General features: G+C 32.8%; 1 protein-coding gene across 1 annotated transcript; it reads left to right on the top strand.

Moving 5' to 3' along the window:
• The first annotated feature begins 2,102 nt into the window (after positions 1-2,102).
• On the top strand, positions 2,103-16,815 carry LOC132746675 (protein BANP-like). The gene is made up of 11 exons (XM_060735898.1): positions 2,103-2,223; positions 6,026-6,156; positions 6,389-6,465; positions 6,843-7,015; positions 7,392-7,447; positions 8,788-8,877; positions 10,521-10,596; positions 11,140-11,303; positions 11,711-11,943; positions 12,439-12,618; positions 13,036-16,815. The coding sequence occupies exons 2-11, from the start codon at positions 6,042-6,044 to the stop codon at positions 13,183-13,185; spliced, it is 1,314 nt and encodes a 437-aa protein (XP_060591881.1). The 5' UTR covers positions 2,103-2,223; positions 6,026-6,041; the 3' UTR covers positions 13,186-16,815.
• The last annotated feature ends 1,211 nt before the right edge of the window (positions 16,816-18,026 follow it).

Raw genomic sequence — 18,026 nt, 5'->3', positions numbered from 1 at the left:
GTTTACATGGCGCGATCTGATTATAATTATTTCAACATACGAGAATAATGTTCTACTTCCTGGTTAAATTTCGTTGGTATTTATTTTCATATTCTATATCACGCTGTTTAATTGTCTATGAACTGAGGACACGTACACCACAAGGGAAATATAAATTTTTTAACATCTTTAAAAATGAAATACAAAAAATATTCATTATTGAACTGAAATCGTCGTAATAACAGCTTTATTTCCTCAAAGAGTAAACATCTTCCGAACATTTGGTACCAAGATTTTTATATTTGGTGAAAATAATGTTAGAGATATGGAGTGCACATTTGGATGAGTGGTGAAATTGAGCGGCTTGTTGCATAGCTATACTAATTTCTGATATCTTGTACCATAATCATATACGAGGGTTGTCCAAAAAGCTAGTGCACTACAGTTATTGTTGTGAGAGTTATTGATAACAAACATGAATTACATATCACTTCAAGCAGGTACGTACGTATATTAACATACGTACCTGCTTGAAGGGGAAATATGTCACAAAAAAAGAAAACAAAAGAAAAAGCCATGTACATTTGATATTTAAAGGCATGCTACATGAAAAAGCACCGTAGTTTAGATTGTTCCAAAGGGAAAGTTTAGGTGCAGAGACTTTATTACAGTTCTATGGTTGAGTGTTATAGAGAGGCTGGGTGACTATTCAACGCGTCAAACACCTGTGCTTTTTCGAAAGTGGAGCGAGAAATCAGTTCTAGGCAGTTTTGGTCGATTTGTCTAGCATATTGATGCCTAATATATACTGATCAATATTGTTCCAAACTGGCGTAAGCACGGACATTAATCTGCATGGTGGGCAACAAATATTTAAGCATTTATTTATTGCTAAATGGGAGTTTCCGATCCTTTTCAATTAAGTTCTGTGGTGTTAGATTTAAAAAGTACGCATATGGCAAGTTTACTACTCATTATTATATATATTATTTTTATTATTATTTACTCGGTTCCTATGATATCAAGAGTTCTATGATATCAATTCTATGATATCAAGGTATTTAAATTTTCTGTGACTGATAGTAAAAGCAACACATGATGATGCTAATATTTGTAAAGCTTCCACACTTGATTCATTTTCATCTGCCAATATGTTTAATTTGGTGAATAGTGAATATATGTGTGGCAATAAAACTATTTTATAAAACCTTCATATTTGACTACCATTTTCCTTGATGTTTTTACACAGTCAATTAAGATATGTTATAAACACATATACTGACATATAGTCTGTTCAGATAGTTTTAATTTTATAGCAAGTTAAGTGTTGTAAGTTTTTCTCAACTTAACTTAAAAGTTTTGACCCATCTATCCTATCATACTTGCTTTTTTGGAGATTACCTTGATACCGTAGTAACCTCCTCTGAAATTACCCAAAATGGCAGACATTGAAAATATTCTAAAAAATGTCATTTTTATTGGTTCTTTTGAAATATTTTTTTGACAAACAGTTCAGAAAAAGGTTCAGTTATAAGATGGAAGAAAAATCTCATTAATTAATGATATTTTTATTTAAATATTTTCTGATAAACGTTAAGTACCGTGATATCATAGAACCCCGGGCTATGTCAAGTTGTCTCTGAAACGCTGAAAAAATTATAATTAGTATCACGGATTTTAATTGACACGGATTTATATGTAATATAAATCCGTGTTAGTATATAAGATCAATCGGGACACCTCGGCGATTTTTTATCCGGAATTTGAAACTATAATTCCAAACCTGGCCTAGTTCTGTATAAAAGTTGAAAGTTGAATGAAAAGGCCGAGAAGATGTAATTGATCTCTGATCCCATAAAATTGTTTGTATTTAGTAGTGTTTAACCCTATATTAACACTTAAGAATTAAAATGTTTTTATTTAAAGTATTAATCAAACACATCTAGAACAGCGTACGTTTAATTTTACGATTATGTTTAAAAGATATAAATATATATCTGAAAATATGTAATATTATACAACTTTAGAAGAAAAATATACGTAAATTTCGAAAATTATAGGCAATAAATAAGCAGAGTTGTTTTTCAAATAGGGATTTCCCAAAATGTTTGATTACACGTGCCAATTTCCAAAAGAAGAGCCGCATGCGCGTTTCAGTCTTTCTCGTAGGTTATCGTTTCCGACGCCATTATCGTTCTCCGAGACGAAAACGGGATTTCGCAAAATAATTCAACATCAGCAGCGGTAAACATAAACAAATAATTTTAATGAGTCATTTGGCTTTCCAAGGGAATGTCAGTTACCACAAAAGAATTGTTTCGTTCATTTTACCCATACTTATTATGGTTTTTACCCCAACTACTAAAATCTATTGATTTTTGAGGAAGAAAATGTAACTCAAACATGCTGATGAGGCGATATGCGCTTCTATTGAGTGGAAGTCTGACCATAATTTGACGGATCGATCGCCTATTTGACGGGGCAGTTACCTTGAAAAAAAAAACTACAACTTTTTGGATATATTCAGATATAGATTTTGTGTCATTCATAATAATTGTTCAACTTAAATTATCACTGATGATCTGCACATTTTGTTAACAGGTTAATAGAATAACATTTTGTTAATAGAATCTAATGTTATAGGACTAATTATTTAATTAAAACACATGTTTTAAAGATATGCATTATACAGGCTGGTGAAATTGCCAGAACAGGCTTAAAATGAAAAATGTAATTTCTCAAAAACAGTCAAAGATATTGCTTTTAAACTTGTGATATATCTTAGGCATTATATTAAGATAGACTTAAACAAACGTTACATTTTTTATTATGAGTAATACGGATTTCACATCACTTTTTTTCATTTTTATATGGTCCAATTTTTTTAAGTCCATAAACACATCTTTTGCATTTGCCTTTTTCCTCAAATCTGGATTATTTTGCATCCTGGGTATTAGTCCAACTAATTGTACTGCGCGACGAGATATTGTGCTATTTTCGTGTCTGGGCAATATCTCGCCTCTACACGAAAATCTCTAAAGCGAGATTCTGCCCCAGAACGAAAATATCTCAGAATCAAGCTTTGGTACGTCAATATATTTTGACTACCTGGGTATCTCTTCTAATGCGCCAGCACCTTAGATTTCTGTATTGTATTCTGTATTTTTAATTGCATAACAATTGTTGACCACACTCACCCACAGGGGTTACATGTTTTTGCTAAAAAAATTTTACACAGATTAGAACTGCCATAATTTATATGATGGCGCATTCAAATGAATATATCTGATCATATAAAACTCGAAATTCAATTGGAATTCATTTTAAAAAGTCATGTTCTTGGACTTTGAAAATTTTAGCTACTTAAAATTCAACAAAGGCAAAATATTCTTGTGTAATAACTAAAATTCATTTAATTTTAGTTCTTATACATCACAAATTAGGTAGGAAATAATGTGCTTTAAGAATGTAAAAATAACTTTGATACTTTCCAAGAAATGTGCAATTTTCATTTTAAGCCCGATCTGGCAATTTCACCAGCCTGTTATAATGGTTTTATTTACAAAACTATCCATTGTGGCTCATTTACTTTTCCTGTTATGCTTGCAGAAATTTTTTAATGCTGCAATATTTCAAAGAAAATATATCATAATTTTTATTGAGCCTGCTTGCAGTGAGCTGGATAGTTGCCACTTTTGGCATATAGTTTGGCGTATGTGTGTCTTTGCGTGCGCCTATTGCATCCATCCTGATATGTCTGGTCACTCATGGAAGAATTACAATATAATTTGGTACAAATGTTCACCATAATGGGGTGGTACATGTGTCGCATAACTTCCACATGCATGGAGGGATTTTAATATAATTGAGACGGATTTTCTCCAAAGCGAGGTGGAGTGTAATGCGAAAAAATTCAGGTGTCTGTGGTAAAGGTCAAGGTCACCTTTAAGGTCAAAGGTCAAATGAAAATAAAACATTTATTTAGAAGTATAGTATACATGGATGCATTATAATATAACTTAGCTTAAATATTCTCCATGTTAAGTTGAGATGTCTTGAGCAAAATGAAGGTCAAGGTCACAAGAGGTCTAAGGTCAAATAGAAATATTAATTTATTTATTGGCGCTCTTGCTTATTCCTAATGGATTTCAAAATAATTTTGGTACAGATGTTAGCCTTGATGGGATGGTGTGTAGCACAAAAACCCAGGTCTGCCACTCAAATGTCAAGGTCACATATCTGGGTAAGCGCAAAACCCGTGTCCAGAGTTTAACTTCCAAATTCATGGCAGGATTTAATATAACTTGGGACAAATATTGTCCAAAGTGAGGCGGAGTGTCGTGTGAAAAATTCGGGTGTTAGTGGTCAAGGTCACACTGAAGTATTGAAGGTCAATAAACGAAATAAAACATTCATTTGCGTGAACTTCTATATATATAGATGGATATTAATATGACTTAATACAAATATTCTCTATGTAATGTTGAGTTATCTCGTCCAAAATGAAGGTCACAGTCACAAGAGGTCAAATAGTAAGGCCCCTTCACAATTTAGAAATGATTTTTTTTCACAAAGTGGCAGAAAAAATCGCAATTTCAAAAGAAATTTCACAAAAAATAGGGACTTTGTCTTTGATATACATTGTTTACCTTCCGGTAAAACTTATTCTAGTCAATTGCAATAACACAGAAATAGTTTAACCTTTTCCCTTATATAAGAGTGTTTCAACGGTTTTTTGACCCCCCCCCCTTTTTGAGGCCTCAATCAGTGAAAAAATGCTCTATTTAGGCCCCAAACACTGTTTTTTGTGTGAGAAATGTTATTAAAAAAAAGTGACCACTTTTTTCGACGCTGTCCCCCAACCAAATGTTAGTCAGGGGGTTGCCAGAAGGGGGATGTGCTAGGCTTAAAGGGGCCTCAGGTCAATCTTAGGGTAACTAGTAACCGACACTGAAAAGCCTTTTACTCTATCTCGATTCATTGAGAAGTTTCAGCACTTTGAAATCAGTTTTGATGGAAAAAAAACTTTTTATAATAATGATGTTTGGCAATTTTGAGACGTCCCCCCCCCGTTGCCATGGTAACAGGAAATTTACGATTGAGCATTCTGTTACAGAGGCTATGGTCTAGTCAATATTTGTGCCAAGTTTCATCAGTATTGAAGCATTTTTCATAGTTGCATAGCAGTTTGAACTTGTTACAGGAGGCTTATCAATGAAATCGGCCATTTTTCGCAATATGCTCATGGGGTAAAAGGTTAAATCAAATTAAATGTTTTTTGCGCATGTTAACCGGGTTAATCTACTGACTTGAAGCAGATTTTACACAGGTCAGAAAATATTATCAACCGTTTCAAAATGTCACGAAATGCCAAGTAATATGTCATTTTTTTCCCCACAATTTTGTGACATATCACGCTTTTGTTTCACAAAATGAACAGGCCCGGCCCCTTTCACAATTTTGACAAAAAATGCCCTGCAAACTCACTTGCGCTGAGCTTGACAAAGTTTTCAAAATGGCTGTTCAGTGTTTGTGTGTGCTTGTGTGCATTCAAACTTGTCCATGCCATAAATTCTTTGTGCATTGAGGAATTTTCAAATAACTTGAATCAAGTTTTTTAGGCACAAATGCTCATCATGAAACTTTGTGTCATTCATATGAACCAGGTCACCGGATCAGAGGTCAAGGTCACCTAAGATGATGCAATGTTAAGATTTTGCCTTGGGTATATATAGGATCTGTTGCATACATCTCAACTATGTATACATCTTCTTCCTTGATCTGAAGCTTATAGATTCAGGTTTGAATTAAGATGAGCATGCTACACATTCTGCCCCTGGGCATGTCTTGTTACTAAAAAGAAAAGTACAAGAGCAACATTGGAAAAATAAGTATGAAATAAGCAATTAAAAAAAAAATCCTGAAACGTGGTGTAGCGAAAACCATTACTGTTGATACAATGTTACCTTGCAGTTATACAGATATAATATCATCACCTGCCCAGTGTACATGTGTCGGATGGTATCTCTTTTTTATTTGTTTAAAGGTTCAAGCAATCAAGGATGGCATCTGATACAGTGATGGCTAACAGTACCCCACAACTGGTACAAATTGCTGTATCGGGTCTCATGGACACTCATCCCGTGGATCATCTAGATTCTTCCTCTGATCATGATGGTTTGGAAATAGTCAAATACTTGTTGTTGTAATTTAAAATAAAGATTAATTTAGATCATCATATACATCTTGTCTTTAGCCAAGCTTAAGCCTTTCATAAAATCTTTTTTTAAGTAATTACACGAATAATTATAGTCTTACTTGTAATAATCATTTTCGGAAGAATTATTAAAAAAATATCATATGCAAGGTCTATGAATTGGTTCAAAAATAGCTTTGTGGTATATTCCAGATACCTGTGATGAGCCAGCTTTGAAACACCGCCGTGTAGATGTAGATTTTGATGTGAATTCTGGTACTTCTGTTAAGGTGAATTTTAAACACATTCTGTGTCTGATTCATATAAAAATATTTCAGTGTAATAATATGCTGTTTTTTCATTATCATTTGTACTAAACTCACTTTCAAGTCAGAACCAGAATTAACCATTTTCATAATTATGAGGAGATAGGTGTCTGCCTGCCAGCTATGGGTTTGAACAACCCATGTTTCCTCCTATTGCATCAGAATATTTACAGGTTAGTTTCTAGAAGTGAACTTGACAGTGATTCAAATAACCAGATTATCTGCAAGCTTTCTTTTCCCAAACAAGTTGAAATACATTATGATGTGTTTTAAATACTCTTCTAGTGTTGTTTATTTATTGGTGATTATGTCATTAATCACCACACTTACATTTTCTCCAGCAAATTTTGTTCAATATCAACAAAGCTATCTGTTTGAGACTGGACTGTATTGAGAACTATTTGTCATCACTAAACACTCGGACCAGAGAAATAGAAGATAAAGTGGACCAACTTATGTCTATGTCAAAACAAAACAACAATGGTCAACAACAATCAGGTGCAATTAAAAAGGGGTATGTGAATAATATTTTAAATTGTCTTGTTCATGCTTATTAGTTTATCTTTAATACTTAGAAGTTTGAAGCAAAAAAAGCAGTGTTTCAAAAAATTTCTGAAATATGCTAAAGGGAGGCAACCTTTGAATTCCGGAGGAATGTCAACTTGTGTTGACCTGAATGCAGTAAAAAAATGACCAAGAGAGTCAGTATTTCGCTGTAGCCTTATCAGACTGTTTATGAGTATACCATTCAAATCACTTTATGTTATTAACTCAATTTATTTAATAGTGAGAGCTACATTGTATCTGGTTAACCTTGGTTTTGGCGTCAACAGTTTGTGAAATATTTGTTAATTTTATTAATTGGTTCAGTAATGTTTATTTTTCTTCAGGGCAATAGTTGTAGGACTACCACAGCACAATGGAAAAGCTAGTGGTGATGGGACTGGTATGCTTGTATTTATCATTATATGTAAAAAAATTACATATGAAACACTTGACTTGATAATTACCTGGAATCTTACATTCTGATTGGCTTAAGATGCAAAACAGGTTTTAAGCATATGCTTGGTCTATACATGAAGACATCCTTATGGCTGATATTATATACATATTTTTATGCTCCCCCGAAAAATTTCAGGGGAGCATATAGTCGGTGCCTTGTCCGTCTGTCCGCACTACCGAATAAGGCCATCTAACTGTAAACAGACCAAAAGAGAACAATAGAGTTCATTCCGTAACAATAGAGTAAGGGGCCATTGAAAATAACAAAAGAAATGGCCCCATATTCCATTTCGGCCGGATGTCCCTTCGTCCCTCCGTCTGTCTATTTCTTGTCCGGCGCATAATTTGAAAACCCTTGGAGATAATTTGTTTAAACTATATACAGTGGTAGAGGGCATTGAGGGGGAGTGCAGTGTCAAAGAACCATAACTCTCTTTTCCCGGTTTTTGAATTATCTCCCCTTATAGAAAAATCTTGTCCGGGGCATAATTCAGATATCAACATGAAACTTTGTAGGTGAATAGAACTCAATGGGTAGATGTGCAGTGCATAAGAACAATAACCCGTTTTGTCCTAATTTTGGAGTTATTGCCCTTTGTTGATTTTTTAACACTGAACTTTGTCAGGAACATAACTCTAAAATTATAAGAGATATCAAGATGAAACATTGTAGGTAGATAGATCTCATTGAGTAGAAGTGCAGTGCAAAAAAAAACATAACTCTGTTAAGCCTCATTTTTGAATTATCTCCCCTTTTAGAAAAATCTTGTACTGGACATAGCTGTAAAACTATAAGAGATATTAACATGAAACTTTGCAGGTAGATGTATCTCAATGGATAGATGTGCAGTGCACAAGAATCATAACTCTGCCTTGCCTTATTCTGGAGTAATTGCCATTTGTTTATTTTTACTTTTTGAAGTTGTCAGGAACATAACTCGGAAACCATAAGAGATATCAACAAGAAACTTTGTAAGTTGATAGATAACAGTGATTAGAAGTGCAGTGCAAAGAACAGTAACTGTGCCTTTCCTAATTTTGGAATTATTGCACTTTGAACTTTTTCCAGGGACATAACTCTAAAACTACAAGAGTTGTACTTTCCTGTGTCCAAAACCTATTCGGGGAGCATCACACGGCTCAAACCGGGCTTTTGTTTATAATTATGTATCTGTTGTTTGGCATATACTTAAAAATATTGTTATAATTTTAATAAGACTGTTATTTCATCATTTAGGAATGATTTCTCCCACTGATGGTTTCTGCTTTACTTTGTGTTTGCAGATGGAATGGAGTCCAATGCCTCACTGAACTCTGTAGACAGTATAGCAAGTCTAGGACCAAATGTTACATTGATAACACTAAACAGTGAAGGTATGTTTTCATAGAATTATTATTATCCCAAGTTTAAAATTATATCCAAAGTTTTAGGTGCACGATCTTTGGCTGTGTAGTTTAGGTCATACATTTCAAACCACTTACCTCACACAGTTGTGGGTTCTAATGACTTTAGCCTTATTCATGTGAGGAGCTATCCAGCTAGTTTACTGCATGTCGATGGTTCTAATTAAGTGCCCTCTTGAAAAAATGAATGTCAGGGCACCTGAGGTCTTCCTCCACCAGTAAAGCTGGAAAGTGGCCTTATGACCTGAAAGTGTGACTTAAAACCCAAATGAAATTCTCTGTTTTTCAAGGGTTTAGTTTTATTTACAATGAACAAAACAAACATTTATAAATATCATTATTTGAAGATTTTTATATTTTTATTTCATGCCTTCCAGTGTTTTATTGTAATTTATCAGATGATTATATTCCGATAAACCACTAGTGAAAGTTATAAAATATAATTTTCACTGTAGCCGGACTATATCTGAATGCGGATGAAAAGACAATCATAACTAAATGGAAAAACATGCAAAATAAATTCAGTCATACCTAAATTTTGTTTCTTTAGGAAAAGGAAGTTGATGTCATCATACATCATGTTAAAAAAATTATCAAAATTAAAGAAATTTAACAGAACTATATTTCAAAATTGATGACGTGACGTCATGATATGATGACGTCACAAAGGAGAAGGCGCGATGTTACGCGGAAAAAATCAGTAATAAAATACCTAAAATCACTTAAAAAGCATGAAATAAAAAGAAAATTTATTTGTTTTACATATAAGATTGAAATATATTTCATTTGTGAACACCAGCTATTATATTTACACTCGTGAAAATATTGCATCTGGTGTTCACTCAGTGAAATTATATTTTAATCTTACATGCAAAACAAATAAATATCCTCTATGTAAAAGACATCAGGTAAGTGATGAGTTTTCCCATAGTGTTATATTTCAGTATGATTTCTATTTTGTTTTAGAAAGTAGGGATATTTAAGTTACAAACCTATGCAAGTCATACCAGGGTGTCCGTTTGACCCTTGAAATGACACTTTGACCCTTCAAATTTCAAAAAGACCTGATTTGACCCACAGGATTTTAACTGGAGGGTCAAATTTTGTTAAAATCATGGGGATTTGCTTTGTATCTGGTCAAAATGACCCTCAGGATTACATGGCTAGTGAACACCCTGACATACTTTACTTTTGTGCATACAAATCCTGTGCAAGATATAAGATTTCTTCATATGAGAAAGTTGTAAGTCAATTTTACAGAACAGAATCACTCTGTGCATGAAATTATGAACAAAACAAATTCTTTGTTATCTTTGACCATAAAAAGTGGAAAATTGACATAAGACTATATTGCATGCATGTTTGAAGATTGGACAAAACTTGATTGTAAATAGCAGATTCAAACAGTTTTTTTTTTTACAAACTGTCGAAGCCTTTCATTTGAGCACCCATTAAACTATATGTTTATTAACTTAATAAATGAACAAATTCAAACAAGTTCTTGGCTCTGAAATCTGATTTAAACTTAAAATACAGCATTTATGTATGTTTCTTGGAAACTGAGATTGTTTTGTAGTTTGATACTTGTATATTTATTTTTACAATCATTATAGAGGATTATCCGAATGGTACATGGCTGGGTGATGATAGTAACGTTGAAATGAGAGTAAGATGTGCTGTCACACCAAGGTACTTTATGTCTGAATTAAATATATATCACTTGAATTTTGATTAAGTTGTCATAATTTTGTTATTAATGTACAGACTTAATTTCATAGGTGGAGACACTTTTGAATAATATTGAATAAATTAGATATGACCTTTGAATGACCTTGACCATCAAGGTCAGATGCTTGAATATTGCTTAAATTTTGTTGTCTTTGTTACCTTTGTCATTTAAGTATGGAAATTAGTTATACTTGGATGAAACAACAAATGTGACTAGACAGACCTATTAAAATAAAAAAAGGGAAAATATACGATTTCTTTTCTTTGATTTTCTGTTTTAAGATTTGTTTGCCTTTAGAAAAAAAATCGAGCGTTGCCCCACGATCGGCAGTGGCTCTTGTGAATCTTGGGTCAAATTATCAAGTAAGTTTATGTGCTCATTTGACATTGACTTTAATATTTCAAATTTTTATAAGCAAAAGGATTTTACATGTACATTGTTTTTAATTATCTTGCATTACTTGGATTTCTGGTGTCAACAGATTTTGACATTTATATTTTCAGTGATTTACTTCATATACACTCCAACTGCCGGACACCAGAGAAGATGGCACTAACACTTCTAGATTACCTGTTTGACAGGGAAACTCAGGCCATATCTAATTTATCTGGACTTGGTAAACATGGCAAAAAACAGCTTGATCCTTTAATGATTTATGGAATTAGATGTAAGTTTAAACACTCTGACTTGTAGAAGATGATGATTTATAAATGACTGAAAATACTCAGATACTTTGTAGAAAATTACTAAAGCAAGTTTTAAAGCCGGTTTGATTATGTTGTGCATTTTTAAAAAAAAAGTTGCCCCTGTATCTTGATAAAGTTACTGGACCCATGGTTTATAAAGAAATTTTCTAAGCTCAAACTTAGGTATAAGATTGATCAAAATCCTGCACAGAATGTACACTGATCAATGAAAAATATTCTGAGATTCAAAGCAGAGCTGAGATGAAAGTTTTATAACTCAAATTCTATTAAAGCCAGTTTGAGGTAGAAAGATGTCGTAATTTTCATTTGGCTTTAAAAAAGGCAATTTTCTGATGACAAAATATTCAAAAAGTATTATTATTTTCAGGTCACCTTATTCACAGATTTCAAATCACAGAAAATGACTGGCACAGAATAAAACAGAATATAGACTCAAAATGTCGGACAGCATTCCGACGTCGACAACGAGGCATGCCACTGACGGTGAAAGCGTTCCGCGGGAAAGCGTTATCTGGTTATAATTCATTAATGCCAGGAGAAATGATGAGTGACGATGATTCTATCGGTCAAGATGATACGCTTCATATACATCAAGGCAATGTAAGTTTTGCTCCATTCCTTTTAAGGATTCTTCCATTTTGAACAAGTTTTCATCAAGTATTATCAACTCTTCTGTTAAATTTGTACAAATGTTATATGCATCAGTGCAAGCAAACTGTTGTTTTTACTGTTGGCAAAATATCTTAAAATTTTCATCTTTGGCTGAGTGATAAAAGTGGCACACTTCACACCACATGCCTCACACCTCTATGGGTTTGATTCTTGCCTATGACTTTGGATCCTTCTATGGGAGGAAGCTTTCCAACTAGCTATAGAAAAGTCAGTGGTTTTATTTTTGTGCTAGAGATAGTGTAGAAAGAAGCACAAGGTTTTCTCCTCCTAGTTTAACCGAAAAGCTGCCATATGACCATATTGTCTGTGTGACTGATATTAAAAAAAATGATATCCCAAAACTCTTCATTAAAAGCTCAAAGAAAATGAGCACAAGTCTTTTTCAGAAATTCAGCAGCTGTTTTATGTTTATTCTCTTTTCAGAGTCATGATGTGTATTTACAAGGTGATTTAGACAGTCAGCACGGTGTGCCTATGCAAGGTGATGGTTTACAAGGTGAGGTACAGATTCTTCACGCCACACCAGAACAGATCTCACAATTACAACATGCTCAACATATACAAATCCTGCAAGGAGACCAAGTAATACAAGTTCCAGTGCCAGTAAGTAGGAATATCTTAAAGGGTCATAAAAAACCACATGATTGTGGTTTAGTTGTCAGACTTTCAATCTGATTAAAGTGGGTAAGAGCCTTATTTGTTCTCAACCATGTTTTCTCAGACTGGTTTAATCTTTAGAAAGAAGAACTGTCATATTGTCACTTAAGTGCAGTAACAGGTAAAGTCCTTCTAATTATAATAGGTGTTAACCAGTTATTGCAATAAGGTTACCATATAAACTCCAAACTTTTTTTTCACAATCATGCATAAATAAAAACTGTTTGAGACTCAAAAATTGATAACTAAAACTAGAAAATCAAAGTTTAAATGGAGGTATAATATCACTATATACATATAACAGTATTTAAGTTGTCCCACAAAGCTTTTTGTTTAGAATTAAATTTATTTTTCATTTTACAGCACAATATTCAACAGTTAAATGCCTCTGATCTTCCGGAAGGTTTACAGGTAGCTGTGTCAGCAGTCTCGCTACCCCAGATGTCAGACACCTCCCCGCAATACACGGAGCTGAAGGGGGAAAACGTAGTTACACACGAGCACAACCAATGACAATTAACCTTGTCAGACTGTCTTGATGATTCGTCACCTCAAGTTTGACGCCACACAAATTAGTTGGCTTTATTTAAAAAAAACGAAACATTGCTGTAATGCAATCGTGAAATGTAATGGATGACTTTTCAGAAAGGGTACTGGACTTCTGGTGCAGAAGATTTTGTTTGTGGTGAACATCATATCACATTGATATAGACAGAATAGTTTTGATATAGAAGGTATATAATGGGGTAGTTTACTTGCCTTCCTTATGAAAGGCTGAAGGAGTTGATGGATGAGAATTGTAAAGTTCAGTTTATATACATTAACTATATATTATAGATGTAAATGCAATGGAAGTCTTTCTCATTTAAATATATGTGTTCTGTTTATGTGTCGGACTAGGTGCCTTTGATAGCTTAGGTAAATTCCTTAGTTTGATAGCAGGTTAGACTTTCATACCCTATTAAAAGAAAGAAATGTCTCTTAATTTTACCTGTGTGACAACCCTGAACAAATTATATTGTAGGATGGTTAAGATATTAGATATATCTGAACAGTTGTTTAAGCCACCATTTGTAAATTTCATTTAATGGTTTATCACATTATTGAAGTAATCTGATGAGTCTACTCTTATTTCAAGCATTGACCTTTTGCATGTAACCTGCCAAAGTATACATTTGTTGACTCATGTTTGTGTCCAAAATACTTTATTTATAGTTTTTAGCACCCGAGAAAAGTATTTTCCTCGGTAGATATAACTTTCATCAGGTATTAAAAAGAAGCATAAGTTTACAATCAACTTACGGTATAACTATAGCATGGTATATGTTTACCTTTAAATAGAATAGCCCATTGTGATAAAACTGTCATGTCTACACATCTTTTTAGTGGTCATGTGACATCAGTGCTAATCAGCCAATCAAAATGGTGCTTTTATTAACAGTGTTTGATATTTACCTTTCTGTGCGACCTTATTGAGATGGGCAAGTCTGCATTTATTTTAAGTATCCGTTTTATATTTAATGCATGATCTTTGAATTCTTCATTTATGATCTTGTTCATCCACCCTTGTACTTAATAACGGGGCTCGTTATACTAATAGTCATAAATGACTACAACTGCATTACACATTTAAAAATACATGATCAGTTTGATATTTAAATGCAATATAATAAGTATGATGCTACTGGCTATCAAGTTATATTGTGCTGTTAGTAATTATCATAATCATACAAAAAATAATTACCAAAGCTGTTGTTTTGAAATTCATGCCAAAGCAAATATCTTGTGTGGATTCACTGCTGAACCCTATTTAGAAAAGCATGGAAACATTTAAGATAAAGTATTGTTTATTTATATAAACTTATTATATTGATGTGTGTTTACGCTCTTCAGTGACAACCATGATAATATGAAAAGGAGCCTCCAGGGCTGAGTGGTTTAGGTTGCAGACTTCAAATCACTTGCCCTTCACTGGGATGGGTTCAGAACCCAACAGGGGCATCAGATTCTTGTATGTAAGCTCACAGAAGAAATTTACAAAAGAATGGTGGTTCTAATTAGGTGCCAGCTTGTGCCTAAAATAATGCATGAATGGGCACAGGAGTCGCTTCCACCACATACTTTAACTTTCTAAAGCCTATGACATTTACACTTACAGTGTTAGTGTGACCTGGAACTGAACAAAATAAATATGAAAAGAAAGTTACAAATATACTTTTTGATATTTATATTGTAAATTTCACAAGTTTGAGCTTTACATTCATTTATTTATTTATTCTTTGTATTACTTATTTTCTCTCTTCTTTTTTTTAAGGCAAAAAATTGAAAACTCATTAATTCCATGGTATGATAATGTTAGAAAGTCTCTAACAGGGCAAAGTGTATTTTTTATTGAAATTTAATATTAGTTGATTCTTGTAATTTTATTGTTATTTATTTTTGTTAATGATGTAAATTATGACAATGTTTGCAAACTTATGATAAAGTAGGTAAATATGTTTATGCTTTTCATCATATGCAAAAGATTTCCATTTAAATATATACATGTACTGTTATTAAAAGAATTATTGTTATAATGAATGTCCTACTATTTATCAAAGGCCTGCATTACATTTGATAGATACCAAAAAATTTGAATATACTCTGCAAACTAGTGGTCTGAAACTTTGGTGCATTTATCATTCAAGAAATGGATGGATTACAAAAAAAGAAGTGCTAATACTTTCATGTTGTATGTTTAGTAAATATATATAAATGGATGTTGATAGCATTAACTCTGAATGTTAGAGATAATAAAAAAGCTTTTGCTACAAATTTAGAGTTTGGCAAATCTTCAAGTCGAACCAGCCTCTTTACTGCTGGCTTAGCTCATAAGGCAGAGCACTGGGGTTACTTGTTCGCTCCGCTATCATGTGGAATTATCATTTTTTGTCGGTCATTTGCCTAAAAAAAGGTTATTATAGGTTAGTTATCCAAGAAAGCTGGTTAGTTGGATTGACAGCAGAGATATGACCAAATTTTTGTGTCGCCTTGAAAAGGTGACATATAGGGGTTACTTTTGTCGGCGGTGTCGGCGTCGTTGTCGGCGTCCCCTAAAGCTTGTCCGGAGCATAACTCAGTCACTATAAGTCTAATTGACTTCAAACTTTGTATGCATGCTTCTTTCAATAACTTGAAGTGCAGTGCACAAGGACCGGTACTCTGCAGTTCTTATGTTTTGAGTTATTGCCCTTTGTTAATTTTCATACTTTAATTTTAATTTTGTCCGGGCCATTTCTCTTCAACTAAAAAAGCTATGGACTTGAAACTTCATAGGATGATAGATCTCATTATTAAGAAGTGCAGTGCACTAGAACCAGTACTGTGCACTTCCTAATTTTTGAGTTATTGTCCTTAGTTAATTTTCATACTTTATTTTTGTCCGGGCCATTTCTCCTAATGTATAAAAGCCATGGACTTGAAACTTCATAGGATGATAGATCTCATTAAAAAGAAGTGCAGTGCATAAGAGCTGATACTCTACATTTCTTATTTTTGAGTTATTGCCCTTTGTTGATTTTCTTACTTAATTTTTGTCCTGGTCATTTCTCCTCAAGTATGAAAGCTATGGACTTGAAACATCATAGAATGATAGATCTTATTGATAAGAAGTGCAGTGTACAGAAACTGCTGCTCTGCACTTATTATTTTTTTAGTTATTGCCCTTTGTTATTTTTCATATTTCATTTTTGTCCTAGCCATTTCCCCTAAACTACATTGTTCACAAGGCGACCATCTGACTCGCGGAGTTCTAGTTTTTAAAGCGATGCAAAATTCCTCAATCCTAAATAAAAAGTCAGACAAACTGCTGGTTCATATTCTAAATTTCATGCATGTGCTGACGGCTTTGTTTTTTACGGGCAAAAAATAAATAAATGTATAACTTATAATGTATGCAAAGGACAGCAGTACAATTCATCAGTGCACAAAAAAAAATCCAGTTGTTAATTATTCAACAATATAATCCCTATTTGTACAAAAATGGTTTTGAAAGAAAGAAAACAAACTGTTAAAAAGCATAAACATATTTTTCATATGGATTAAATATGATTTTGTTACTATGGATTTCAATAGCAACAAATAAAAAATGAAAAGAATTAAAAATGGTTGTTGTTAATCTTTTAAATACTTAATCTTGAATGTGTATGCTTTGTGAATGTAAAAGGTAATATGATAATGATCATTTCAAAGAAAAAGAAAAAAAGAAATTGATTAATCCAAAAGGCAGATATTGTTGATTTTGAGAAATCATGCAAGTCTTAATACATTTGTCTTAAATAATCAGAAAAAGTTATCAAATAAATGATATGCTAAGTTCAGATAGCAAAATCTTAAGTGGTGCCTTAATTTATACTTCGATGTTCAAAGGTTTTGTATATCCAAGTTATGAAAAAATCATTAAACAATGAAATTGTCAGTGTTTGTAATATAAGAGGATTGAAAAACAGTTTGAAATAAGTAAGTCAAATAAAGGGGCTTATGAAGACAAACATGAAAATTTCTACCTGAATTAGAATATGACAAATGAAATGCATAGTGTTCATCGAATTTTATTCACTGTTACTTGTGCCAAATACAACTATAACTGAGGAATAGAGCCAGTACATGTAGTTTGCAATATCAAAATACTGTCTTATACAGGGTAAATATGATAAATGGATGTTTCTTTGTAATATGGAACTTATTATATAAATGTATACATGGACATCCTTAGAAAGTAGTACAACAGTTATTCAGTATTAAACTTGTAGTCATAGAACACACTTGTGTCTCTTATTTCTCATTAGAGTTCTACATTGCCTACTTGTGATAAACTCACATACAAAAGCACAAAATAACTTTGTCAACCTGTCATTTTGTTGTTAAATGACGGTTCAATTTACTGTAAGATAAGTGACATGAGTATGTAAAAAGTTGATATTTTGAAAAAAAATGTCCATGAACAATGAGTAAGGGCCTGAGGCTCTAATATTACAGTCAGTACAGATAATTAATATATCAGTAATTTAAAGGCTACAGGAAAAGCTGTTTTAACTATGTAGGATGACAGATTTTCTTTGATATTAATAAAAAAGTATAATTATCTTAATTAATTATCTTTACAATTACAATAATTAATTGACAAACACTGAAAGGCCTGCTCTTTTTTTCTCCACATTTTGTACTGGTGTCTTTTTCTTAATTCATTATTTATAACCTGATGAAACTGGTTTTAACCAGTTTTACAGACAAACTTATGTAACTTTCTATAATTCTTGTTTGTTGCCAAAGGTAGATTGTAGATCATAACGCAAAAATCCACAGGTAAGTAAACG

This window comes from Ruditapes philippinarum, unplaced genomic scaffold, assembly GCF_026571515.1.
Source record: "Ruditapes philippinarum isolate M1 unplaced genomic scaffold, ASM2657151v2 ctg3380_1_1_1_1, whole genome shotgun sequence".
Taxonomy (NCBI): Eukaryota; Metazoa; Mollusca; class Bivalvia; order Venerida; family Veneridae; genus Ruditapes; species Ruditapes philippinarum.
Note: the sequence above shows the minus strand (reverse complement) of the source record. Positions and strands in the feature narration are given on the sequence as shown.

Excerpts from the sequence above, each read along its gene's own strand:
- LOC132746675 (XM_060735898.1), top strand. The coding sequence starts at position 6,042 with ATGGCATCTGATACAGTGATGGCTAACAGTACCCCACAACTGGTACAA. Across the intron at positions 10,597-11,139 it reads AGATGTGCTGTCACACCAAG|TGATTTACTTCATATACACT; the intron begins GTACTTTATGTC and ends TTATATTTTCAG. Across the intron at positions 11,304-11,710 it reads AATGATTTATGGAATTAGAT|GTCACCTTATTCACAGATTT; the intron begins GTAAGTTTAAAC and ends TATTATTTTCAG.